This window comes from Culex quinquefasciatus, chromosome 3 (genome assembly GCF_015732765.1).
Source record: "Culex quinquefasciatus strain JHB chromosome 3, VPISU_Cqui_1.0_pri_paternal, whole genome shotgun sequence".
In the NCBI taxonomy this organism is placed as follows: domain Eukaryota; kingdom Metazoa; phylum Arthropoda; class Insecta; order Diptera; family Culicidae; genus Culex; species Culex quinquefasciatus.
Window position 1 is genome coordinate 201,283,628 of NC_051863.1, and position 27,631 is coordinate 201,311,258.

Genomic DNA, 27,631 nt, shown 5'->3' on the forward strand with positions numbered 1-27,631 from the left:
TCTTGGTTTTTGACGCGCCGCGCGCTCCAGTGAAAAAGTGAAGAACACACAACAAAACACTTTGTTCAATAACATTTTTTAAACTGGTGTGAATCTGGTGTACTTGCGCTGACAATTGTTTTTTTTCTGAATATGTAAACCGGCCGGCATTCCACAACTTGCTTGCCAACGAGATGTAAACAATACCAGCGACTTGCGCACTGCATCCAAGAGAGTTCCGGACACGTGTTCGGGTGAACAAAATGATGCAGTGAAGCCAACATCTTGGAAATATTCCCGTCGTTCTATTTACGATAGGGATTTTATTCCTGGCAACATTCGACATTACAGATTTGCTCTCAAAATGAGAGAGTAATGCTTCTATCGAAACAAAAATGAGCCGTAACAACGATGTTGCTTCAGTTGAGTTCGGTCTTTTCGTTGCGCCACAAGGTCCCGACAGTTCGGTCCAGAATATTTTAAACAAAGTGTATTGGTGGGTGCGATAACCACCCACCGCTGAAAAAACATCTGTAAAATTCAATACCACCACAAAAACGTGCTATTCAGTTTACATTCGAACAATGATAAAGTGAATCAATCTGTGAATTATGTCTCAATTGGTGTTTATCATTGCAAAGTTTGTTTTTGGCATATTGGAATAACAGATATGTTCAAACAAGTAACAGAAAAGTGAAATATCCGAAGAAAAAAAATCAGTGGTGGTGTGGTAACGAATTCATGACAATAATAACGTCGAGAATTTATAAGCATATCAAAAGAGAAATTTATGATAAATGCTTGCCAGTTGTGCATGCCGCAGCTATTTTTGGCGCTAAAGCTTGATAGTATGTTAACGCTGGACGAGTGACGAAAACAGAAGTTTGAATAAAATATTTGCAGTGCCAGTGAAATAAGTGGGTCACAACTTTATCTCAATAGGATTTTTTTTTCATACCGTATCGTAAGTATTTGGTCTAATAATTAAGTGACACTCAGAAAAACTCATTTTTGTCCAAATTTATTCTTTTGGAAGGCCGTGTCACAGCAACCAGTTGCCCGATCAACAAAGTCCAAAGAAGACAAATTTCTCGTCGAATTTCTTTGAGAATCTACTTACTTTACCTGGCTCTGGAGTTACGAAAAACACACTTTTTATTGCCCAAAAAAGGATCAAAATTTGTATTATATAGATCCCGTTGTAAAACTCGACAGCAAAGCCTAGTTATATAAATGTATAGTAAATCTTATTATTAACTAGTACTCCATGGTAATTTTTTTAGAAGCATATTTTCTATAAATGCACTTGCATTTTTTCTGAAATTTTACAAAAAAATTTTTTTGATTGGAAATCAGATTTCTTGGGTAAGTTTACGAAAAGCCGTAAAGGTACCGTGACCTCCGGCACTAATTTTCCTTTTTCTTCAAATTGAAACAACATTTCATATTTTCTAAGTTTAGGGCGATTGAAGAACGTGTGAACAATCTCAAGCATTTTGAAATTGGTTTTTCGTAAGTAGGTCGAATACCGATGCAAAAATGGCTTTGTTTATCAATAGCTCTTGTGTCTTAGTGAAAACTAATCCGAGATATTGAATATTAATTTAAAAAAAAGAACAGACTAAACCAGATTTTTTAAATTGCAAAGAAAAACATGTTTTAAAAATTTAGAACATGTTCTTCTATGTGTGCCCGGTTTGAGTTCAACAGGTTTCAAATTAGTCATTAGAACGTACGTCAATATAACGAACAGATCTCCTGCCATAATGAAATATAATTTATCCCACCTTTCCCACACCGCAATTTGAAACTCAAAGTGTTCCGTACGGAATGATAAAATATTGTTTGTGTGCGGGAATCCACCGCTGAAAAAGTTACCCTTCTCCACAGGAGTGAGTTGCAGTGGGTGGGAAAATCCTTTAGCTATTGTTTGTTATCATTCTCACCATCATAACGCGAAGTCCTTTGTTGACTCTTCCTTTTCGCAACTTGTATCCGCCGTGAAAAGCGTGATGGTGGTGTAGATGTAATTAAAGTCATAAAGTCTTATGCTGATACTCGGGAGAAAGCGGCACCCAGTTTCAGTATGGCACCTTTATTCCTAACCTGATTAAAATTTAATGCCCACGCTAAGCTCTCGATCCGTAAGCTTCTACCTGCGAGAGTTTACAGAATTATCACGACACTGGAGAAGTCATAAATTATGATATCTGCTTCTGAGAACCGAACCAGATGGAAAATTGTAACATCTTGTTTGTACCATTTCCACGATTCATACTTCAACGCGTTATTTTTTTCTGAGATTTTGTTCACGACTGTTTTGTAATTCCATTTAATGCTAAAATTTGGGATTCATCTGCAGAAAAGCACCACCGCTTAAACATAATTGACATTTAACCAGCTGGCTGCCGGATGCGCCTATTTAATAACAATGCAGAAATAATACCATTTTCACAGCTTAAACTGTTGCTGGGTAAACAGTTTGGCTATCCAGCGTCATGTCAAAATTGTCGACATGCCAATATACATATATGTGTATCTGTGAGCCTGGTTTTCTGTTTGGGTAGTGGGTGGCCTAACCCCGGCTTTTATCATAACGTAGGTACGGTGGATTTCACCAACTCATCAGCCGAAAGTGCATGTCAGCTCGTCTTTATTGCTGATGCTGTTGCTGCTTCTGCTGCTGCTGCTGATGATAATGATGCACTTCAACATTAAGCATCAGCATTTTAGAGAGCTTTGGCCTGTGCTTTATGTTGCCACCCTGCGAGGGTGCGTCAGATCCTCCTGCTCTTGCTGCTAATACTTAGTGGGTTCCTCGGATGATGACGGCAAGCAATGACGATGATGATGATGAATACACTCGACATAATTAATAGCTTTCGTAATTACCGCAGCGTGAACGGAAAGCATTTGTGAGAAGAACATAACAGGATCGCGATAGGATAGCCATGGAGGCCAAGAATTATAATGAAAATGAAATTGTAAACAGCACATGCTGAGGCGTTTCTAAAAACATGCTGGTGACACTTTATTAATTGGTGTTGTTATATTTAACAACCTAGTTATAAATCCTTAAATATCATCATACCTAACTACGAGAATGCAACGCTTTTAAAAATACGCCAATATCTTATACATTTACTATGTATTGCATCTATGAACTATGCACTAGTCATGACATGACTAAGTGTTTCTTGTTGCGGCATGAACCAGCATTAACGAGAGCAAAACTTTCACTGTGACTGTGACATCTTTTAATGTATGATGTTAAGTGAAAACTGAAGGACACTAGAAATATAACTATTAGCCTGTCCCATTTTGAGGTCATTTCGAGGAATTTAAGGTGCTCACTTCTTAAATAATAGATTATGATGTTAGGAACAATGTTTTCTTAGACAAGAAAAAATAATAAAATACTTTCTCGCACCCCTAATCGATTTTCTGAAAAGGTCTCTTTTTGAACAAATTTTCCAAAATCGCTGGGAATCAATACAAAAACTGAATCGATCTGGTGATTATTATCTTCAAACGATAGGTTTTTGTCCATAGATTAAGATGCACTAGCAATATTCGACCAAAACCTAAGTTTTGGACTCTCCCAGGCGGATTTATGTCGAAAAACCGAATTTTTCGAAAAAAAATCAGAAATGCTCATTTAATTTAGGGTAGCCTATTTTTCCCAGTAAAACCAACACATGCAGCTTGTAAGAAATTTCATGGCGAACATTTTTCCCTCTGAGAAAATGCAATTGCGACACTCTAGAGCCGAGATATTTGAGTTTTAGTGAGAAAAAAGTGCTGATTTTCAAAATTTCTCAGAATTTAGAAGCAAGGCCTACTAAGCATTTGTATATGCTTTCTTATAGTAATTTTGGCCGCTGAATCCGAATCTGAAATCAAATTTCGTGTAAACAGTGAAGTTTTTTAGCTACACCCTTTTGGAATGTTATTTGCGCGATTAAATCGCTGCAATTCAAATTGCTCGCCAGTTCAGTCATACTTTTCTCGGTTTTCGTTCCACTTTGAATGATATTTTAATCACAGATCTGTTAAATGTTTTTTTACGTTTTGATTATCTTAAGCAATTCGAAAAATCTCATATTGTTATTTGGTGAGGGCATAAACCACTAGGGTGTAATATGGTTGTATGGAAAAAAATAAAGTTGTTCAAATTTAGTGAGCACAGCACTTTTTAGTTCCTTTTGGGGTCCTAAACAACTCCTCAAAGTTTGGGACCGATTGGTTTAGTCCTCACTTTGCGCAAAGCGATTCAATTTTCCATATAAATTTGTATGGAGAAAACCATTTTTTTTGGATTTTGATATTTATCAAATCCACGTTTCATGCTATATCAAAACCGAACTCATACTCGGATGCTCTGGAATGTCTTCTACAACTTTCCCGAAGAGAGTATGGTTCTAGCTTGCCCCAAAAAAAAGATACAGCGTGTGCAAAACTCGTCTAAAACGTGTTTTTCGCTCGAAAATCACGTTTTAGACAAGTTTTGAGTACGCTATATTTCTTTCAGGAGTAAGTTAGCACCATTCTCTCTTCGGCAAAGTTGTAGAGCACATTCCAGAGCATCCGAATATGAGTCCGGTTTCGATATAGCATGAAACGTGGATTTGATATATATCATAATCTAAAAATGGTTTTCCCATACAAATTTATATGGAAAATTAGATCGCTTTGCGCAAAGTGAGACTAAACCAATCGGTCCCAAACTTTGGGAGTTGTTTAGAACCAAAAGGAACTGAAAAAGTGCTGTGCTGGAAAATCGATTTTGATATTACACCCTAATAAACCACGTGGACACTTTTTTTTAAATCGCAAATGATGTGAAAGCAAACACAGAAGAAAACCTTGTGCATTGAGCACACACATAGTAAAAGCTGCAAAGGAAGATCTCAACAAATTAAAATGTTTTAAATGCTAACATGATAACAACCAAAAGTTTGACTCAGACTAAGTCCTTGTTTGTATGTGGCACTGACAGTCGTTCTTTTCTTGTAAATTTTGTCTTTTTCTGACACTTATAACCTGCCGTATAATTTATTATGCTAAACGCTTTAGGGACAAAATGAAAAAGTTCTGCGAGACACAGCAACTGAGTTGAAACAGAAACTTGCCTGAATTTCAACTTTTTTTTACTCGTTTCATTCTCAAGCAACAAATTCACTTATACGTCCCATTAACCTGCGTCATTCTGCTTCTTTGGCGGTGACAAGGGATTTCTTTCTTGAACTTGGGTATTTTCCCCCTATAAGATACACATTGCTTAGAAAATTGCCTTGAAACCATTCGCACCTCTCATAAAATTTCATGACAGCTAATTTTGCGAGGAGTATTGTGGCAAAATCCATGTTTCCATATTAAACATAATCAGGCGCCATCTACAATACGCCGACATTGCGCTTTGTTGTGGCATCTACACTTTTGGCAAAATTGTGTCATAAGCAAATTGTTGCACAACCATCGTCCTCTATCGTTTACATTTTGTTTTGTATTTAGGACTACGGAAACTTACATCAACCAAATTTCGAGACGATGAACAGAATTGTTCGCGAAATAAAACGTAAATATAAATAATATTTCTAGACATTGTCTAGACCTTGGGAGGGATAGTGATTTTCCACGCTCCATACAAAAAGATTTTATTTGTATGGAAATTGTCCACGGTGCGGGGAATGAGATTTCCAAAAAGTGTCCACATGGTTTGTGGATGGTCCCAAAATGCGTTTCCTTGGTACACCATAGGTCTACGTGATGCGTGAAATGGCGCCTTATAAAAAAAAAACTGAAAAAAAAAAATGTGAGCAAATGATTCGGAATTTATCCATATTTTATAGTATTGTTTACTTTTGACAGAATCTTTGATTTTTTTCTGTTCATCGTAAGACAGTTAAATTAATGTTACGGTGTGAATGAGAGGTCCCAGCCAGAACAAGAAAAAACTTTAATTCCATTTACCACTCACCAACAGCTAAAGGGTGCCAATTTCACAAAAAAGGAAAGAAAGGAGGAGAATACGACGTAGAAAAAAAAAACTTAGACATTCTGAGGGAGAGCTTTCAAGAGGCTGAGAAAATTTAATTTGCCCGAGTGGCTTTTTATACGCTCACTTTTACACCCTATTCACAACATATTAAACTGCTAGATTTTCTTTACCATCAGAGACCAAAACTTTATTTACTTGGCCTTCGTTACAACTATATGGTACATATATCACAGCGGTATAACAATTGCTGAAATGATTTTAGTTAATAAACGAAGCAATTCTTGGAGTGCATATTGGAGTGCGCTGACCACGGGGACGCGCTGTCTTGTTTTTACATGCTCATTTTCATTTCTTTTGTGTCGCTGTTTGTGTGCTTGGGTGCTTGGTTATCATATATAGGTGAAGGGATTTTATTAAATGATCATTATATTGCATTATTATATTTATTTGATTATATAACCACACTATACTTTACACTTAACACATCATACAAAACACATATGAAACTGTAAACAGGAGCGTTTGGTACGGTATGTCCACGCATCCTTCCTCCCCTGTAGATTCTGTGAAATGTGATCCGTTCTCAGAATCCTCTCTGCGGTAAACACAACGTAGTAGGGCTGGCCGCTTTAATTTTTGCAATACATTTTCGGGTGTTCTCGGATGTACTGCAATTATTAATAATGACAAGAAAAGTGCTTGGGGCGTAATCTAATCACAAGACTTTCCAGCATGCTTTCATCGGACTGGCTGCGTTTGTGTTAGATTAGATTAGATTAGATTAGATTAGATTAGAAGCAATTCTTGGAGTGCATATTGTTTTACTGCACTTTCTTTTCGAGTAGATAAGTAAATATATAAATATATATAATAGGGTGGGTACGTTTTTCAAAAAGTTCTCGAATCAAGTTTTAGTATGGTTCCCCTTGTAGGGCATGCCCATAGGGACTTTCATGCCAAATATCAGCTCATTTGGTTGTAAACTGGCTGCGCGCATCAGGGTTAAAGTTTACATGGGAATTACTATGGGAAATTGGAACTTTTTGTTCAAACGCTCCTACAGGTCTGGGAAAATCACGCGCCAACTTCTGGTATGGTCAGGCCTATGGGGAATGGTCTGGAGAACACTTTTCCCGAAGAGAGCATATGGATTCGTTGTCCTAGACCTGGCGCATCGGCAAACAATCCGATGTCTCTGGAATCAACGGTTTTCCTCAAAAGCATCAAATTTTCCTTAGCATGCTATGAAAGCTCGACGAACACCGCGACGCCATACGTCAGGCAGCTACCACGTGGTTGAAATATTTAAAAATACAAATTTGCTATGCAAAGATTCTGAATTCGACTAAATAATATCAGGATTACTCGAAATGATCATTTTCTAGTTAAAAGAAGGTTTGCAATTAAATATTCCAGCCGTTTCTCACCCACGTGGTAGCTGCCTGACGTATGGCGTCGTGTTCGAAGCTTATCATGCATGATGCTAACCGTTGATTCCGACATCGGATTGTTTGCCGATGCGCTAGGTCTAGGGACAACGAATCCATATGCTCTCTTCGGGAAAAGTGTTCTCCAGACCATTCCCATTGACCATACCAGAAGTTGGCGCGTGATTTTCCCAGACGTGTAGGAGCGTTTGAACAAAAAGTTTCAATTTCCCATAGTAATTCCCATGTAAACTTTGACCCTGATGCGCGCAGCCAGTTTACAACCAAATGAGCTGATATTTGGCATGGAAGTCCTTATGGGCATGCCCTACAAGGGGAACCATACTAAAACTTGATCCGAGAACTTTTTGAAAAACGTACCCACCCTAATATATAATATGGCTTTGTACATATTCATTAAGCTGAGAATGAAGTTGAGATTGCTCATGGAACGAAAATTAAAAAAAATATTAACCAAACTCAACTTAAAGGTTTCATCGATACCTTCACCTTTTTATCACAACACTTAGTTTAACTATCTATAAACTAGTTTAACTAAACTATCAACTGGTTAATTTTCAGCGACATCAAACTATCACAATAAAATAAACAACAGTGAGCCACACAATTCAATATATTGAAAATGCCTTCTGAACACCAATCCACCGAAAATTCCCCAGTTTCGTTATCGAACAAAAAAAAGAAGAACATTAAAATGTGTGATGAATTGCCACAAAACGATGATTTGACAAATGGTGCCAAACCGAAACGATCGACAAAGCGGTCTTCAATCAGTGATTTAAACAGTGATCCTAGAACAGAAAGTGCAAAACCAAGTCGTAACGAAATATGTGAACTACGAAATGCGCTTCGGAATCTCTACTTTATATTGACTGCAGTGGTGTGTTGCATTTTTGGCCTTGCCTATCTGGGATTTAACTATGTCAGTGCACAGTTGCATGCAAAAGAGGTGTTAAAAACAGACGTTAATCCACCGTGCGAAGTTTTAAGTGCCAACGTAGAGGAAATTGTACGCAACTATCTGCTGAATAATAATGTGAAGTTTAACGACAAACTTTTCCTAAAAGAACTGACTAAGCATGAATACAGGTAAGCAATTAAAAAAAACATGTAAAAAAAATTATCCAAATTTTAAAATATCCTACTTACAATTATGGATTGCACCACAACACACCACAACGACGATTTTACGCAAAAGTGAAAAGTTTAAGGGTTCCTGTTCAAAATTTATATAACACATAAAATTGTCAGAGAGTTTTGAATTTGTATAAACTCGAAGCGATCAAAGATTCAGAACAACCTTCAAACGGGATTGTTTCACTATTAAAAATTACGTTTCATTCCCTTTTCTGCGTGCAGTTTCAAAAATTTGAAAATTGACAATTTTTGTTCCGCACACCACAAACATTTTTTTCGTTTTTAACGGACCAAAATTGCAATGTTTAATCATGACAATCGAAACACTTTTGAAAAGAGATAAAAGATTGCTAAATACCTGGTAGCACCAACTTCCAACTGGTTGCAGAATTTGGGCTCATTACCTAAAATGAAATGAATAACTAGAAATTAGTTTATTTTGTGAATAAGTTAGTTGCTTGACAAAGTATATATAAAAGGGCCGGAATCTAAAACTATATTTTTCAATGATAATTAGAATAACATTTATTTGTTTGACTCCATAAGCCAATGTATATATTATGTTTGTTTAAAGCAACGATGTTTAGTTATTACAACAACTGCAAGTAAAATTTCAAAAATGGCGAAAAAGATTCCACTTGGTGCAGGTGGGATTGTCTATGCAATTTAAAGAGATAATATGAAAATGTTATTCAAAAAACCATTAGAACATAAATCTTAAATCAAACTGACATGTCGTTAAATTCAGTTAAGAAAACGACAGTATCACCACAATTCAATATCATACTCCAATTTTTCTCTTTTATTCAGCACAAATTCAAAATATCAAACAACAAATCAGCAAGTACAAAACGAACGAAAATCAAGTAAAATTATAGAGAGTAGACGAAGACGAGATCTAAACCCTTTTGATGACAATCTGGTTCCCGACCAGGAAGGTGAGTTCGTTCATCACAACAAAAAATACACACTTTGATTTAACATATAGAAGATAAACGATTAGATTTATTTTCCCTGGGGGAAGAATTGGTGGCAGGCATAGTTGTATCCAGCTATTATTTATGACTGTTTTGTCGTTCATGCTCGCAGGACCTAATGTCGAGTTTTTCAACCCAAAGCTGCGTAGTGAACTGGAAAAGAAGGATGCTGAGATTATCAAGAAAACTGGCATGAAAGGTGCTGCCCCAGGCGGTGATACATGGGTATGGCTAACGAGCTACTCCCGAATTCCGGTAAGTTAACATAAAAAAAACTCTCACTCACAGCTAAACATAAGGGGACAGCATGTAACTTTATCGAGCACCAAATGTTGGCATATCGATAATTAAGAAACAGCATACTGAATGCTTAACCTGCCAAACATACTAGAAATTCCATACTCTACTTTTATCTAGTAGGGTGAAGTGTTCAGAAAACGAAATATTTCTGCCTTTTAGTTTAAATGAAGATTTATTTTGCAAAAAAAATAATGCTTATTTGCAACATTGATAAATTGTTTCGGTATAATAAAATTTCCCAACACATTTTTTCATTAGGGTAGTCAAAATCCTGTTCATTTGTCCAATTCAAGACACGAATACAATTATCGAAATGCATGAATGAATATTCAGTGACACATGATATAATTTGTTGATGATAATGAACATAAGGAGTAGCGAAAGTGGGAACATTTTCTCTGCGTTCTTCTCGTTAATTAGCTGATAACACCGTGCATCACTAACTTGCGCCCTCCCTTTATATTTCCGATTTGGTTGAACGGAGTAATAAAAAAAGGATCGTAAACATAGTTTTGGAGCATTGGAAAATTATTAAATCTGACAGGAACGTCAGACAGACCCCTACCACTTTGTCATGTTGTCACAAATCTCCCATTTAAAATGCTACGAAATGAATAGATGACTCATAAAGCTTCTGATTAATACTTCAAAAACTGAAAGCATAAAATCTGCTGATAGCGTTAGAACACTGATTCAGGTCAAAAGGAGGTAATCTATGCTCTACTGTCGTTTGAAAGCAGCTTTTATAAAATTCAATCACAATTTCTATTACGGAGCGAGCAGCCATCCCAACATATATTTTCTTAGAAATTTTCTTATTTATCATGCTCAAGCCTCATCCAATTTGAAGGCACAGGGTTTCAGCTCAAAATTATACCTAGGATATCGGCTCAACGCTACAAAATTATTAGACACAATTTAATGTCATTCAAAAGCATTCCATATTCCACACAAGCATAAACCCAATAAATTCTAGTGATGCCTCCACACCTTGTCATACCTTCTAACAGATTTACAACAAATGCAAAATACGATTACCAGCACACACAATAACCTTTCATTTCCAAAAAAATATGCATATTTTTTTTAATGCGGTTTCTTTTCAAATTAAAAAAACTCTAGAATCCTAATTTTAATTGTTAATGGTTCGATTGGTCTACCAAAATAAAGTTCAATTATTTCGGCCAGAAATCCTTAAACCAAATTTGAGGCAAATTTGGAATACGGAGTATTTCTTTGTAATAGCTGGATTTTCAAGATATGGGATATCGGTTTTACACGTGATCATTTCAAATAAAACTTATTTGTTTATATTTAACTGGTTGTCGTCTGTATTTTGAGCGGTGCACCGCAGTTACATGCTAAACTGTTAATTGTTTGCTCTCGGAAGTAAATGTTTACACTACGTGATAGGCCCAATTTTCATTCCACTTTCCACTTGTCTGTTACTTTGCAGTTCGATGCTATAACAGGATTCTGCAGAGCTACCAAAGAGTATTGTCCACCGGGGAGTACTGGACTACCGGGCATCCCGGGGCCAAAAGGAAATCGAGGTAATTGTTTAATGCCCTAGGCTAATGTAAATCGGGACACATTGACAAACAGGAAGGGGCCAAACATAAACCACGTGGACCATGTGGGTTGGCGACTGTCCACGCTCCATACAAAAAGATTTTATTTGTATAGAAATTGTCCACGTGGGATTGAGATTTTGAAAAAAGTGTCCACGAGGTTGAACCTTAGGGGGGGAGGAGGAGGGGGGTAGGCTCGATACAAAAAGATTTTATTTGTATGAAACTTTGTCCATGCGTTTACTCTATGTCAAAAGAAGTCATTTTGCAGCATTAGTTTTACCGAACAAAGTTCCATCAAATTTTTAGAGCTGGTCATACAAAATAAACATGTAAATACTCGAATATCTGTATCTTGAGAATGAATATTCTGATCGATCTGATTATTTTATTTGACTTTTTTTTTTCACTAAAAGTCGAATTTCCAAAAAAAAAACAGGTTATCGACAAAATAACCAAAAATAATCAAAACGACTCAAATGATAAACAAACCCAAAATGAATAAAATGACTAAAATTACCAACACGACCAAAATAGACACAGTTACAGAAGTGACCAAAATTACCAAAATGACCAAAATGACAGAAATTACCAAAATGATCAAAACAAACATTATCACCAATGTTACCAAAATTACAAAAATGACATAAAACCATAATTACAATTACAAAATTTAAAGCCAAAATTACCAATACGACCAAAATAACAAAAAATACCAAACAAAACTAAAAATCATCAAAATTACAAAAAAGGTCAAATGACCAAAACTATAATATTGACCACAATTAAAAAAATTGCCAAAACTACCGAAAAAACCAAAATTGTCAAAATTAAAACTTGATCAAAATTTCCAAAATAACCAAACAGGTCAAATACCCAACATTACTAAAACGACCCAAATGAGAAACATAACAGAATAAAAAATGATCAAAATGACCGAAATGATCAAAATCATCAAAGTAACCAAAACAACATGATGGCCAAAATTACAAAAATGACCAAAATTGCAAAAATGACTAATATAACTACTAAATGCTAAATTGGTACACAAGTGATCAAAATTACCAAAATGGCAAAATAAACAAAATTACTAAAAGTTTGACAGAATTTTTTTTCAATTATCTCAATTTTTTCGAAAATGTATGTCTCCGGTACACGATTTTGCCAAATCAAGCTTAAAAAACAATACATTATTGGGATTCAACTTTCAGTGATAAAAGGTCAAATGAAAGATTTTCCGTGTCCATATTATATTGAAAAGTTTTAATCATAACCTACAACTCTGCCGAAAAAAAAACAAATTTTAATTATTATCAGCCGGAAAATAGTATGTGGAGCCATAAATGAAAAAAATAATTATGCCAAATATCTTTTTTTGACATAAAGAATGCATGGTAAAATCTTCATGCAAAAGCAAAAAAAGCATCGCAGATTAATTCTAATAACTATCTAAAACTTCAATATTTAGGCGACGTTGGCCTTCCAGGGCCTGCAGGAGTGGATGGCCGTGAAGGAAAACCTGGCCCCCGAGGTCCCAAGGGCGAGATTGGCTATCCAGGTAAGTCTATCCGCGCCAGATCACAAATGACGCCATCTTGATTTTTTTGCGGCGGCGATATTTCGAGACAAACTAACCTAATCCACTTATGCGGTTGGGTCATCCCGACGCATTGAGCCTTCGATTCTAAGTTGTAAGATACATAAAGGTGGATCACCGAGCTTGTTGTGAAAAAAATCATTTTTAGAGCAGGAGCGCGTCACCAAATTGGTAATAGCACTAAAGTGCTCCAAGGAAAAAAATCTTTGCATAGTTTGAAATTCGAAAAGTCCGAATTTAACCCTTGGAACATAAAGTAGTACAACTTTTTCTCTCAATTATAACCCAAAAAATCGAAAATAGCGTCATGTGTAACCTGGAGCGAACAGACCGTCCAGGTATAACTGGAATTTATATTCAATTGAACGAGATGTTTGATCACACCGTGCAACAATAGTTTGACAATACATTTTGATGGACCAAGTTTATGCTTTATTGTATGTATGATTCCCATACCCGCAGGCAAATTGGTCCCGAAACTTCGTAATCTTTACACCCACGCGCATAAGTTTTTTTTGCACGAATTTCAATGCTACAAATATCGGCGCATAAAATAAAATGGTGTCCCTATTCCCTACCCAAGCGCCAAAAATTTGTGGCGGGTGTAGGGACACTTTGCATGGACGCCCTTGTTCCCATCACGTCACGGAGGGTATGAAGTAAGCATTAAGTTTATGCTTTGTTAAGCCAATTATTTTGAATCCCAGATCACCCTTTTTATTATTTTTTTCCAAAAAAAAAATTAGTATGTTTTAAGGGCACACTTTTCCCTCTACTTTGTTGCACGGTGTTTTCATACCGAAATCATAACACCATTATTCATTTTTCTGTTTCTTTGGCATTCATCATTTCATTTTTTTTTACCAGGTAATCCCGGTCTCGATGGAAGAGACGGTGTCCCTGGGGAACCTGGATTAGATGGAATACCCGGAAGAGCGGGCGCTGATGGTATTCCGGGCAGAGACGGTAAAATATCGTAACAAGTGTATTGCACCAAACAATAGTTATCGTAATTAGGGGTGAATCGGGACTACAGTCTGAATAGGGACATCAGTTTTTAGAGCACTTAAAGCTTTTAAATTTGGAAAAGGATGTACACTTTTTGTTGGCCTGAGTCTGTTCTAACCGAAACCAACAAGAAAAATCTAAATAATGTGCTTCAACATGGTTAAAACTGCGGTCCCAATTCGCCCCATGTGTCCCGATTGACCCCAGTTTACGGTACCCTTCTCTTAAAAAGTTTTTTTCGTTTGAAAAAAAAATATTTTTGTGCAATTTAACGCAAATCTTCTTATTTTAATTGAATGCTTTACTAAATAAACAGTAATTATTTTTCTAAACAGGTAAAGACGGCACACCGGGGATCAACGGTCAAAATGGAGTGGATGGAAAGCATGGTAAGAAAAACACTTTTGCCGAAACTTTTCTCCCATTAATCTGTAAACGATAACAACAAACTGACCTACCACAGCCGATCATTACACGGAGAAAAAAGAGTTCCTAAAATCGTGAACAAGCGTTCATGAAAATGGGAACCACGAACAAAGTGTTCAAATTCCATGGTACGTTTTTCGAAATCGTACCATGAGATTTGAACACTTTGTTCGTGGTTCCTATTTTCATGAACGCTTGTTCACGATTTTGGGAACTCTTTTTTCTCCGTGTACCTTTTGTGGTTCAATAGCTTGATTTTGGAGTATTGATGGGGAAACTTTTGCCATGCTTGCTGAATATTCACGGCGTAAATATTTCTTTCACCACAGGAACCCCAGGCCCCGTTGGACCATCAGGACCTACTGGCGAGCCGGGACCAAGAGGTATGTTTATGAGCAATGAATTCGTTATTGATAAAGTGGTTCTACCACTCTAACTATAATATAAATGATTGCTAGCATCATTGAAAAACTTACTAAACTATGAAAAAAAATAGCTAAACTAGTTTGTAGCTTGTTTTAACAAAAATGAATCAATGATAGTAAAACTCTTTTTGATGTAACTCTTGAATTTTTGTTGTCATATCAATTGATTTTGCATTGCTCGCAAGGAAACTCATATTTAAATGGTCTAAATAATCACCTATCATTCTTTTGATTTCTTCGTATAACACAATATTTTCTTCATTGAATTTTCGATGCGTGTATTGTCAAAATAAAAACGGCCTTACTTTTAATTCTCCAGGACTCCATGGGCCACGAGGAAAACCTGGTCGATCAGGTAACTTGTTGAATCAATTGAATGTATTTAGTTTTTTCATGAAATCAATCACATTAATTCGAGTTCCCATAAAAATCAAACAGGTATCACCAATTTTTTCATGAATTTTTTTAACGTTCTGTCTGAAAACATTTCAGAACGTTCTGTCTGAAAAATAAATAAATCAATTAATGATTAATTGTGCTGTGTAAAAACTCTTTAAAAGGCATCAATGGCACCCCCGGAACGCCAGGAATCAACGCATGGAAAATTAAAGTCAACGATACTTTCTCCAACGAGCTCCTCGTTCCACCCACAATCGCGGGGGCTGGTACACCGGAAGCGCTTCGTCCAATCGTGGTACACGAGGGCACTCACCTAAGGCTACGCTGTGCTGCAACCGGAACGCCAAGACCGCACGTCGAGTGGCGTCGTGAGGATGGAAAAACAATTTCCAATGGTGCATGGCAAGGTAATACAAAGTCAATACTCAACCTGTCTGTATCAGGCTTGTCACGTATAGGGACGAGAGCGTCCTCGCAAAATTGGGCTCTGTCCCTGTGAAAGTACTGAAACTAAAATTTTCATCATCCTCGTAAGCCTGCTTTCATTGACTGTCATCTATTGTTTGAATTTTCACCTTTATGTGCTGACCCACGAACGACGATCTCCTGCAGCATCGTCAATGACTGGCCACACACTCAACATCACCAAAATCAATCGGGTGCACATGGGAGCTTATCAGTGTCTAGCAGACAACGGCATTCCACCGCCGGCAAACCAAACGTTCAACCTAGAAGTACATTGTAAGTCGAAAGAAGCTACTGTAGCTGTATCCGTATCTTTAGCTCATTTCTTTCTCTTTTATATAAATGTGCAATGCTGACATAATAGAGATTTATTATTTTAACATTTAAAAATATACGTACATTTTTAAATATTCCATTCATATACAAAAATTACATTGAACAAATAAACATGATATCGATACATATGTGGATTATTCAACTAAAAGATAGGAATCCAAACAAGCTTATAAGCACCGATACAACAGCTATAGACTCAATTGAGCAAACTCTTTCCACCAAACTTTATACTATTGGTATAATCGATGCATGCATTTGCTCACTTAACACTGCAAAGAAAGCTCAATCGTTTGCATACATCGTCACCGTCGTGCAATCTTGCTAAATATCTAAATTTTCCCAGCAAAGCGATGCTGGCTCAAAATTTCATCACGTTTGCAAATGTTTTAAAACGAGATGATGTATGGATGTGTATCAATATAACACAGCGGTGACGATAAAAAGCTAACATGAACACGCAGCACGTTTCATTGCTTTTTGCTGCACTGAAATGCACTTTTTGCGGTCGTATTCAGTCTACTCAGAAAGTCGAAACTTTCGGGGTTCTGTGTCTGTGTGGATGTGGAAGGAAATATCCCAGGAAACGATTAACACAGCGTTGCATGCTAAAATAGTTTATCATTCTTCCGTTGTATGCCTTTTGTTTAAATGAATCATTGAAATCTGCCTCGTACAATGAAAAAAGTACCACAAAAAAGTTGTAACACAATTAAAATTTAATTCACCAACTTTATACTCCCTAGTTCCTCCTCTCATACGAGTACGAAATCAGATGGTGTACGCCACAAATGGATCAAGTGCAACTTTTGAGTGTGAGGTAAGTTTTGTATTATTTTTGTGTTTGCTTCGTGATGGGATGAAGGATTAAATTGTAAATATTCAAACATTACCATGTGATAAATATAACAAAGCACGATTACCCGTAATATTAACTGGATTTAATAAAAAGTACCGAACGCATTTAATCTGCAATGCAAAAAAAAAACATTTGAATTTATATCCCATGAAAGGAACTCAAAATTTATTATCAAACGCTTTCTATAGAGCTCATAATGGTTTAAATTCGATTAAATCGCAATGTAAGTTAAGATTCAATTATCCGATAAACTTCCGAAAGGATTGAGTTGCTACCTAGCTTCTCTCGTTCTAGCCTTTCTCCTAGTTGAAAACTTATTGGTATCAAAGGCGTAAGAAAATACCAAAATTTTCACACGAACCCGGTGTCTGCTCTTCGATGTACTTCGAACGCCATAAATCCCTTAGTAACCGGCGAACGAAGCCGTCGATACGACTTTTCCCCCAACTCCAATTTAGGTTATCTCATATTTTCTTCCATCCACTGTGGAGCAGCTTAGCAGCAGGTGAAAACCCCTTTCGGCGTGTTTTGTTCTACACGCAAAATCAGATTTTCTGTGATACAGAATAAATTTTACCAACCTCAACCTTTCGCCCTTTACTGTCTGTCTTATTAATGCCCGGCAGCAGTAATAAATCTAAATTTATGCGTTGTTTGACACTCCTTGTGGCACAGGTAGCGGTTTTGGTGGTTCGCGCGACTGAATTCAACATGATAAACGCTTACATCCAATCCCATCGCACATGCCAGCTTCTCTGGAGCATATCACAAGCTCAAAATATATCCGACAGCGACTTTTGGGACATGAAGCTGGAAGCTTTTTGTCTCTCCTTTTATGAGTCCTTTACGGTGCATTTCGTTTCAGGAAAAAGAATGAATTTGTACTGAAATTTTGTTTAAACAAAGGAAAAAAATAAAAGTTGTTTTAATAATATTTTTGTATCTATCATATATAGGTGGAAGCCTTTCCCGAAGCCCTTAAATATTGGGAACGTGTACCAGGTGGTCGTTTGCTTGAACCAGGAGACAAATATCAAATGGAGACGCACAATGAAGGGTAAGCGCTTTGAGCCCATAAAACATATTTAATTTCTTTTTTTACCTACTGTTTGCAGCAAGAAGAAACGATAGCAAAGTATTTGGTGCTCGTAACCCATTTTTCATTTCTTTACGAATGAAGCAAAAAAAATCCGTAGCGGTGTGGTGTTATTGTCCTTTGACTCTTAGGATCGACATTTAATCTTCCCATACAGAAAAACGACTCGACACGATTGCCTTATAGCTGTTTCGGAAGGTTTTCATTTCTGGCCCAGTTGTACAAAGCGCAATAATGCAAGCCAATCTGCCCACTAAAACGTATGCTTTTGGAATATGAATCTAAAGAATACTGATTGCTTAAAAGTTGGCACGAACCGTTTGAAAAAGTTGACGGTAAAAAAGACTTCCTGTTTCAACGCCAGATATGAAAAGGCTAAGCTAATGCGAAATAAATTCCTAAAGCCAATGTCCAAATGTCGTGGTACAGATACGAGAAAATTACCCATTTTAATGTATACAGTGTATGGTTGATCTGCTGAGCTTCTAATTACATGGATCATCATATTAGAAAAAGTTGATTAAAAGCTTAAATAGCAGATGCAAATCTTGTATGATCTTATTTGCATACCGTACCAGATCTGATTACGGCACACACTTTTAGAAGTTTGGATAAAATCCTATAAGACAACATGTTTGCTGCGTTATGGCAAGATCCGATTAAGCAAGAAGGCAAAAGGCAGGGAGTGCTAAAGAAGTTTCAATCCCACCTCCTCTGAGAAAACGTAAATCCTTCATGTGTGCCATATAGTGTATATCGCACTTTTCTTCCTTCAAAGGGACGCTGTCTTCATCATACAGTTGTGCTACTTAAAAGCTTCGTGACCGAATTAGTATCAAACAGGCAACTCACACACGGGGAGAATAATTGTCTTAATTTGCAATAAAAATAAAAAAAAAATGGTGCAGTTCAATATTTCGAACTGATCTTTTCAATATGTTGAAAAAGCTAAAGAATTATTTACTTTACAAACAAACAATTTTGCCGCTATCTTCTTTTTCGTTCCGTTTAAAAGACGCTCCTTTCAAGGTAAAACTATGTTGTATAGTTTTACCTTGATAGCAGCGTCGTTTGAATGGAACAAAAAAAGAAGTTCTCTGTTTGCTTTCATTGCGGTTGTAATTCTGCATATACATTCTTGGTCTCATATTTCAAGTATACCTTAAGGTACATCTAGTTCTAGCTCTAACCCAGGGGTACCCAACATTCTGGCCATGCGGGCCAATTTTTATTTTTCTAAAACGGGTTTGTGCCGGATATTTTTTAAATTATAATTTTAGCTGTAAAAAAGAAACTTTTGCCAAAAATGATTGTGTTTTCTGAATTTTTATTTAGTATTATTCTTTTTACGAAATATTCGAAAAAAAATCAATATTATAAACTTTCTTATTGTTTATTTTGCAACAGCTACAAATCGGTTATGAGAATCAATATCACCAACATAAGATATGCGGATTTTGGAGAATATCATTGCATCGCTAAGAATGAACTTGGCATAACGCAAGCGGAGTTTCATCTAATGGAACATTCACCGTACATTATCCACCGGCCAGGAAGTTTGGGCGAAGCTCAAGAATATGGTAAACAACCGCCAAAAGTTGAATCATATGAAGAAATCTGTGGCCCTCCAACTTCCTGCCCCGAGTGTCCTGATCCCAGGTTTGAAAATAAAACGCACTTTGATCGTGTATTATAACTAAGTACACATCTTTTAAAAAAATAGGGACTTTAAGTGCAAGGACAATATCGTATCTCTCTATGATTTAGTGGGCAACCTAGAAATTAAACAAACAGGAAATGTTAGTTACCCAGGATTGCCAAACCGAACTACTGGTAAGCATATTATCCAAACTATTGACGTTCACCTATATTTATTTTTTTCCTTTAAATTATGTTTGAACAGATTGCGTTTTGTATGCTGTTGGGAAACCAGTCTATCACAAATATACCGATCAAAACTACGGTGCCTGGTTAAAGGATAGCGCTCCAAGAAACGACGCGATTGAAAAGAAAATTTGGGCAACGCGGGAAAACGACACTTCACGATTGTTTGAGTTTGCTAACAAAACTACATATCGAAACAATGTAGCCACAAAGACATATCGGTTGGATAAACCTTTTAGAGTAAGTAACATCTACGCTTACGAGCTTGATCTAAATTTCGATCTGTTTTTTTTTTGTTTTGGTTTTTTGTTAATATGTAGACCAATAATTGTTCCAGCTAGTATCTTTCTCTCAATTCTAGAGGTGGGCAAAAAGGAGCAAGCCGCTCAAAGAGCCGGTTCACTGAAAAGAGCGAAAGAACCATGGCTCACAAAAAAAGAACCGCCGTTCTTTTTTCAACTTCGGGCTTTTGAAAGAACCGGCTCAAGATGGCATGATTTTTGCTATAAATATAATTTATTGAATTAAAAAAATTGTATTCAATTTGTTTTTGAGAGTTGAACATGCAATTTAATAAAAAATAATCCCAAAAGTAAATGATTTTTAAACAAAATGAAAAAAAAACTTTTTACTTTACAACTGATTGTACATAAAAGTATTACTAGAATACAAATTTGAGAATTTCAAAATGTATAATTTGTTAATTTGTTAATTTGTTAATTTGTTACCAATAATCTACTGAATATTTGAGAGATTTTGGAAAAAAATAAATCATTTTGTCCGATTAAACTTAAGCGTTTATAGACTTAATCGATTAAATCAAAATGTAGAAAAGAGTTAACAAAATGTTTTCTCCAAAAAATATCTGCATTAGTTCAATTCTTCAAAAAATAAACGCAATTTGAAAATTAATAGAAATTTTTCAAACATCCTACATTTAAGTTTGGATGCCATCCAATTACTCGAATGTTTAGGTTCGAGTAGAATTCTTGATATAGAGACCGCCAAGACCTATGGTTTTCACGGGCATCTTCTCGTTTTCAGTTTTATTTTTTCAAATTATTTGTTAAAGTCTAATGTGAAATAACTTATAAAATCACACGTTTCTTAAAAAAAAACTTGTTATCAAAATTTTGAAAAAAAGCGAAAGAGCCGTTCAAAAGAGTTGCTCTTTTTAATGAGCGAACGAAAATGAGCGGCTCCTAAAAAAGAGAAAAAGAGCGGTTTTGCCCAACTTAACTAAATTCCAATATTTTTTTAGGGGTTTGTTATGTTTTTCTCAAACACTATGTAACAATTGTTATTTTCAAAGAGGAATTTAGTTTCATCATTAGCATAGTAAAAAGCACTCTAGTTGAATAATTATAATTTCATTGCTCTTTGAAAATTTAAAGAAGAAAATTTATTTTAAATAAATTGTTAAATAAATAGTTGTAAAGCAAATATAAATTGATTTGAAGTTCTTTTACTTTATTTTCTTGTCACGCTCGTGTGGATCAATCCGACCGCGCACTGGACTCACAATCCAGAGTTTGCTGGTTCGAATCCCGCGGCGGGCGCTCGCAAATTCTAAGTCTAAATATGGGTATTCGGCGCCGTCGCTCCGTGCCGTACTCAAACACTTAGGAGTCTAGGGCGGCCAAGTCCTTGTAGTTAAAAGGAAGACACTTGTGGTTAGTACTAGCAATAGTGGCCGACAGCTATAATAAAGTCAACTTCGTTTTTTCGTTTACCTATTTTCTTGCACCTTTTCAAAAGAGATTGCTGCACTAGATAAAGAATTTTACAATTTTGCTAATAAAAAACATATTCACGAGCTTGTTAACGTTAATCTAAGAGCATTAGCCGTATTCCATTGAAACCTGAATTGTTTTCATTATTATCCTTTCACTAACGTTTTAAACGAACTAGCGTAGGAAGCGAGTGACATTGGAGGAAGGACTTTCTAAAACCACATAAACCAGCATTATATAACAACACGAGCAATCTAACTCGGCCCATATATACGTCGGATTTTTCTTATCTCTTTGTCCCCCCTTTCATACCATCACAATGTAAACCAGGGAAATGCACACGTCGTCTTCAACGGGTCATTCTACTACAATGAACGGAACTCACCACGGATCATCAAGTATGACCTAACAACGGAACGTCAGACAGGTAAGAGAATGCCATCGCTTATAGATGTCGCAATATTCATATATTTATATGGCAAGTGGGAAGGAGAGAACGAAAAAAATAGGTGTCAAATAAGGGAGCGTTCTTTTATTACGTAACGCAGTAGGGGGAGGGGGTCAGAGGCCGTGTTACGCTCCATACAAAATTTTTAAAATTTGTATGGAAATTTTGTTACGAGGGGGGGGAGGGGGTCTTAAAGTCCGATTTTTCGCGTTACGTAATAAAAGAACGCTCCCTAAGTTGCTCGTTACGAGTAATTGGAGAGTGAAAAATCATAACCATTTTTAATCTGAGGTAAAAACAAAAGCCAAAGTTGCACATCCCTTAGTTCATCATAATCCATGCTGGAAGATTTTTGCTTAAGATATACAAATTCATACACCCTCCCGGCTCCCGGAGGCGTTTCAATGATTGTGTGCTATCTTGTGCTATGTTTGTCGGGATCCCTGTAGAGAACAAACAAACACACACACACTCACACGCATTTGTATACTGAGTAATGTTTGTAACATGTTTAAAATTTAGCGCAGCATTCGACTGAACTACCGCGAGTGCGAGAGATTACCGACGTTATTTGATTACAGTACATGGCAAGAAACAATGAGAAATGGTTTTGACATCATGTTCAAATCATACATGAATGAAATGAGAATGATACGCGAATGGCACTGGACCATGAATGAATAATGCTCCTTTTGATGCATGGCAGGATATAATATTGCCCAAACTATGCATCAGTGCTGAAGGTAAAGTGTGTACTGGGTTTAACCAATAACACTAATAGTGTTATTGGGTGCTGTCTTGTGTATTTGATGCAACAATCCGGAAAACATAAAAATATGATTAAATATTGTTACATTTAAGGATTAAATTTTGAAGAATAGAACTACACATTTTTACACTACTTATAAAATTCTTTATAAATGGTTTAAAATCATAATCATAATCATAAAATCTTTTTTACGACAGCAATAAAAGAAATTGAAGGAGTCACCACCAACGGATCCAATTATCTTTACACAACGGAGTTCAATTATATGGACTTTAATGTGGACGATAATGGCTTGTGGGTCATCTATGGAACTCCAGAGTCAAATAATACCATCATTGCAAAGGTAATTATAGAAGCATCCCGACAATTGTTAGTATGTAAAACACTCAGTACATAATAGACACAAATTTACAAAAAAAATCCTAAAATTTTAATAATTGAATGGGAAAAAGCAGTTAAAATACATTTAAATGGTTTCAAATATTTATGTAATAATCATATTCAAAAAAATATCGCGGCCGCAGTTGAGAAAAGTGCACTACTCGATATCAAAAATAATAATCAACACTTTTTTCACAGCTCAATGAGTACAATCTGGATGTGCAATACAGCTGGAATATAAGTGTGAATCATCACAAGGTCGGAGAGATGTTCATAGTTTGTGGTGTCCTGTATGCAATCGATTCCGTAACTGAGCGTAATACTAAGATAAGACTTGCATTGGACTTGTACCATGGAAAACTTCTCGATGTCAGCCTCACCTTTACTAACCCATTCCGAAAAACTACAACGGTGGGATACAATCCAAAAACAAGGTAAGTTCTAACAATGGTGGCAAAACATAGCAAAACTTCAAATCAGCAAAGTTAGCCTTTTTGACCGTTAATTGAAAATTGTATACAAAAGATTGACGAAATGTCGTATAACAAATTAAATCCTTTTTAATCTGGTTTTGAATTTACCTAAAACATCAAATTAAAATAAGGTCACCATTGTTCTACACAACCAGAGAAAATGTCTGTTTGTTTGCGAACGGGTTTAACGAGTTTTTGATAAATTGCGGACAGATGAATCCGACGAAGTTGCTCCTTTTCAAACACAAACTTCGGTATGATTCGCTCAACCATGCATAGCAACCCCTTAATTGATGTTTGCCATGGTTGCCGCCAACGGTATGGCCGCAATGGCACCATCATTGGCTTCGGGCGTATTGGGCTGTTTACAAATCAATTATGCAAATGAATCACATACTGACCATGCTTAGATTCCTATAGAAATTGAGAGTTGGCATGCTTTTCAACAGGTCGTCGCCATCGTGCTAACTTGTCGTACGTGCATTTTGGGTCAAATTGAGTTAAGAACGCCATTTTGTGCAGCTCACAATGCCTAACCTTTTGACCTTCACAGATCCCCAAAATTCGATTTCAATCCTGAGATATTCAACAAAAACCGAAAAAACTCCGTGCATATTTGTCACTTTACATATGAAAGTAGTTTCAATCTTGTCGTGCTATCTTGTCACTCCATGAAAATTGATGTAAGTGCGACAAAAGGCCAAAGGGATTTCAGGCCAGGAAAGTCAGGATGCGTTTGTCGCACGTACAAGCTAGACTACCGTAAACATTTGTAATTATAACTCGGGACTCCAGCAATCAACTTCAACCAAACTTTGGGACAATGCACAGAATGGTGAGCCAAACAAAACGTGTTATTCATTGTTTACATTGCGTGCTCTCGTTTTTGAATATTCAAGGTCAAACAAAATTCGATTTCAATCCTGAGATATTCAACAAAAACCGAAAAAACTCCGTGCATATTTGTCACTTTACATATGAAAGTAGTTTCAATCTTGTCGTGCTATCTTGTCACTCCATGAAAATTGATGTAAGTGCGACAAAAGGCCAAAGGGATTTCAGGCCAGGAAAGTCAGGATGCGTTTGTCGCACGTACAAGCTAGACTACCGTAAACATTTGTAATTATAACTCGGGACTCCAGCAATCAACTTCAACCAAACTTTGGGACAATGCACAGAATGGTGAGCCAAACAAAACGTGTTATTCATTGTTTACATTGCGTGCTCTCGTTTTTGAATATTCAAGGTCAAACATTAAAACGCGTTTTTCTCGGAACGTCAAAATGGCGGGTGCGACAAGATAGCACGACGACGTCGAGGTATGCCTTTGCCAGGATAATGTGAAATTATGATTTTTAACAAAAAGAAACTGAAAAAGAAATATTGAAACTAAAGTATTTTAAAAAGTTACTTTCAGTTATTTGAAACATATAAAAATATGTAAATCAGATTGTCGTTAAAAAAATGCCTATTGGCTTGATTGAACTCGCAATTCAAAGATGGTCGGCACGAATCCAAATTATTTTTTTAAATATTTTCAGAGTCTAAATCCCAAATGAAAGCTTGATTGGACGAAAACTTTGTCCAATCGAGCCTAACATAGAGTCATGTCATGAGCTCATGTCAACACCAAAGGAGCTCATATTCGGTATTTAGACTCAGTACAACAATCTAGAGGTGGGCAAACCCGTAAACTGGGGTGACTTTGATAGCCCGGGGTGACATTGATAGAAATTTGATTTGGCCACTATTTTTGATAAATCCAATGTAACAGTCACATTTTTGCATACATGTTCGATAATAAGCTTTCCCTTAATGCTTACATACTCAAAATTCTCAAAAATGTTTAAATATTAATTTGACGGGCATTTGAAAAACCTATCAAAGTCACCCCGGGCTATCAAAGTCACCCCAGTTTACGGTCGCTCTTTTTTGCTTTTTTCATAATTCGGATGAATAGGTTTTTTTAAGAATCTTATGATGTTATAAGTCACATTAGGCATTTATAAATTATTGGTTAAAAAAATTAAAACTGAAAATAAGAAGAACCATTGATCTTGGTGTTCTCTATGACAAGATTTCTACTCGAACTTAAACATTCGAGTAATTGATTTCTGATTTTCGGACAAAAAGATTTTTTCAACCCGCTGTGAAACTGTCAACTTTTTATGTTATGGAGAAACGAAACGGCCTACTTTTAACTACCAAAATTAACAGATTTAAAAATCAATACCTTGTAATACCAGGGGGTGCTGAAAAGTTGAACTTTTCAACACTTTTATCAAAATGTAACATTTTTTAATATTTTTTTGTTTTGAACTTTTATCAAAATGTAAATTTTTTTAATATTGTTTTGTTTTGAACGGTAAATTTAATTAGCACATGAATGTTTGACATAAAATTCCATTCAAAAAGAGTTTTTTTTCGGAATTGCAAAAAAAGTTGTAAGCAACTCGTTGCAAAACTGGATTTTTAAAGCATATATCGTATTTCTCTAACTCGGTAAACCTCGTTGGATAAATGTACGACTCGTGCTTTTCGCAGCTTGTTGCATTAACTACTATTATGTTTACTCCAAGATCTCTAAACTATTCAGTAGATTTTTGGTAATATTTTACAAATTATCCAATTTCAAATGCTCAAATTTGTATTCCGGTAATACTTTAATGTACAATCAGTTGTACGATGAAAAGTTTTCTTAATTTTTACTTACCTTTAGGATTATTTTATATAAGCATTCAATTATTTCAAATTGCTTTAACTTTTTTTTGGAAATTCAATTAATTATATTTATAACATGAATCATGCCATCTTGAAACGGTTCTTTCAAAAGACCGGAGTTTAAAAAAGAACCGCGGTTCTTTTTTTGTGATCCACGGTTCGTTCGCTCTTTTCAGTGAACCGGCTCTTTGAGCGGCTCGCTCTTATTTTGCCCACCTCTAAACAATACCATTCAGCACTGCATGGAAGGCAACAAAAGCAACAAGACTTGTGCGCAGATTTTTCAAACTAATATTAAAATCAAAATTATATTTTTACAGGAACTGTACACGTGGGACCGCGGCAATCAGCTGACATATCCGATACGCTACCACGTGAGTGATTTTAATGTAACAGTCACAGACAAAACGGAAGATTCTTTGAATCCACAAATGCAAACCGGATACGATATCTTTCATGATCATGACAACAGCAATGACGGTGGTAATTAGAAATTGGTAAAGGTACTTTGAATAACAGACATGACAGGAGGAACAAGTAGTAATAAAAATCAATGCTTAATGCAATACTTATATTTTAATTTGAGTGATTTTTTTGTGTTCATTTTTCGGTAAGAATGAATGATATTTTGAAAATACATGTATGCCAACGTCTGAATGCTGAAAAGTAAACTAATATTTTATAACGAAATATACAAAAACAATGAAAAATGTAATATTTTCCTAAACATATTGTAATTCTTAACAATACGTGTCCGAAAATCACATATGCTCTAATATTTTAGATTTTTTTTACTATTTTTTATTCCTTTAGTTATTTGTATGCTTATATACAATGTTGCAGAATATATGGGCTTGATCATCATGATAAAGATTTTAAAGTAAATGGCGTTTTGTAAGTAATTCTAGGTGTGGGAGTCGTCTCCCTGCTTTAAAGACAAACAACACACCAAACTAAGCCTGCTCGATAGCGCACAGTGGATCCTCTCCGAACAAAGGTGTGACAAAATTAAAAAATGTCAGGTATTTTACCAAATATGTTATATTAGGGTAATTTTGGGCAGCTCAATTCAAAAAATACATTTATTTTTTCATGAAATAAAATCTAAGCACATTAGGGTGGTTCATAAATTATCACTTTTTAATTTTTTTTTTTTAATTGTTGAAATTGTATTTTTTAATCAATAAAAGCTTGGAATTTT

At 35.9% G+C, this 27,631-nt stretch overlaps 1 protein-coding gene across 1 annotated transcript; it reads left to right on the forward strand.

Moving 5' to 3' along the window:
• Positions 1 to 391: 391 nt before the first annotated feature.
• LOC6032793 lies at positions 392 to 27,010 on the forward strand. The gene is made up of 21 exons (XM_001843280.2): positions 392 to 943; positions 7,990 to 8,517; positions 9,376 to 9,503; positions 9,655 to 9,797; positions 11,299 to 11,395; positions 12,882 to 12,971; positions 13,878 to 13,976; positions 14,354 to 14,407; positions 14,774 to 14,827; positions 15,189 to 15,224; positions 15,430 to 15,675; positions 15,881 to 16,009; positions 16,813 to 16,886; positions 17,882 to 17,982; positions 19,429 to 19,680; positions 19,745 to 19,854; positions 19,925 to 20,145; positions 21,969 to 22,065; positions 23,053 to 23,198; positions 23,435 to 23,670; positions 26,751 to 27,010. The coding sequence occupies exons 2-21, from the start codon at positions 8,051 to 8,053 to the stop codon at positions 26,782 to 26,784; spliced, it is 2,814 nt and encodes a 937-aa protein (XP_001843332.2). The 5' UTR covers positions 392 to 943; positions 7,990 to 8,050; the 3' UTR covers positions 26,785 to 27,010.
• The last annotated feature ends 621 nt before the right edge of the window (positions 27,011 to 27,631 follow it).

What these genes read in the sequence shown, in the direction of transcription:
- LOC6032793 (XM_001843280.2), top strand. Translation starts at nt 8,051, where the DNA reads ATGCCTTCTGAACACCAATCCACCGAAAATTCCCCAGTTTCGTTATCG. An exon ending in TGGAGTGGATGGAAAGCATG is followed by an intron (nt 14,408 to 14,773) that starts GTAAGAAAAACA and finishes CTTTCACCACAG; the next exon opens with GAACCCCAGGCCCCGTTGGA. An exon ending in TGGCGAGCCGGGACCAAGAG is followed by an intron (nt 14,828 to 15,188) that starts GTATGTTTATGA and finishes TTAATTCTCCAG; the next exon opens with GACTCCATGGGCCACGAGGA.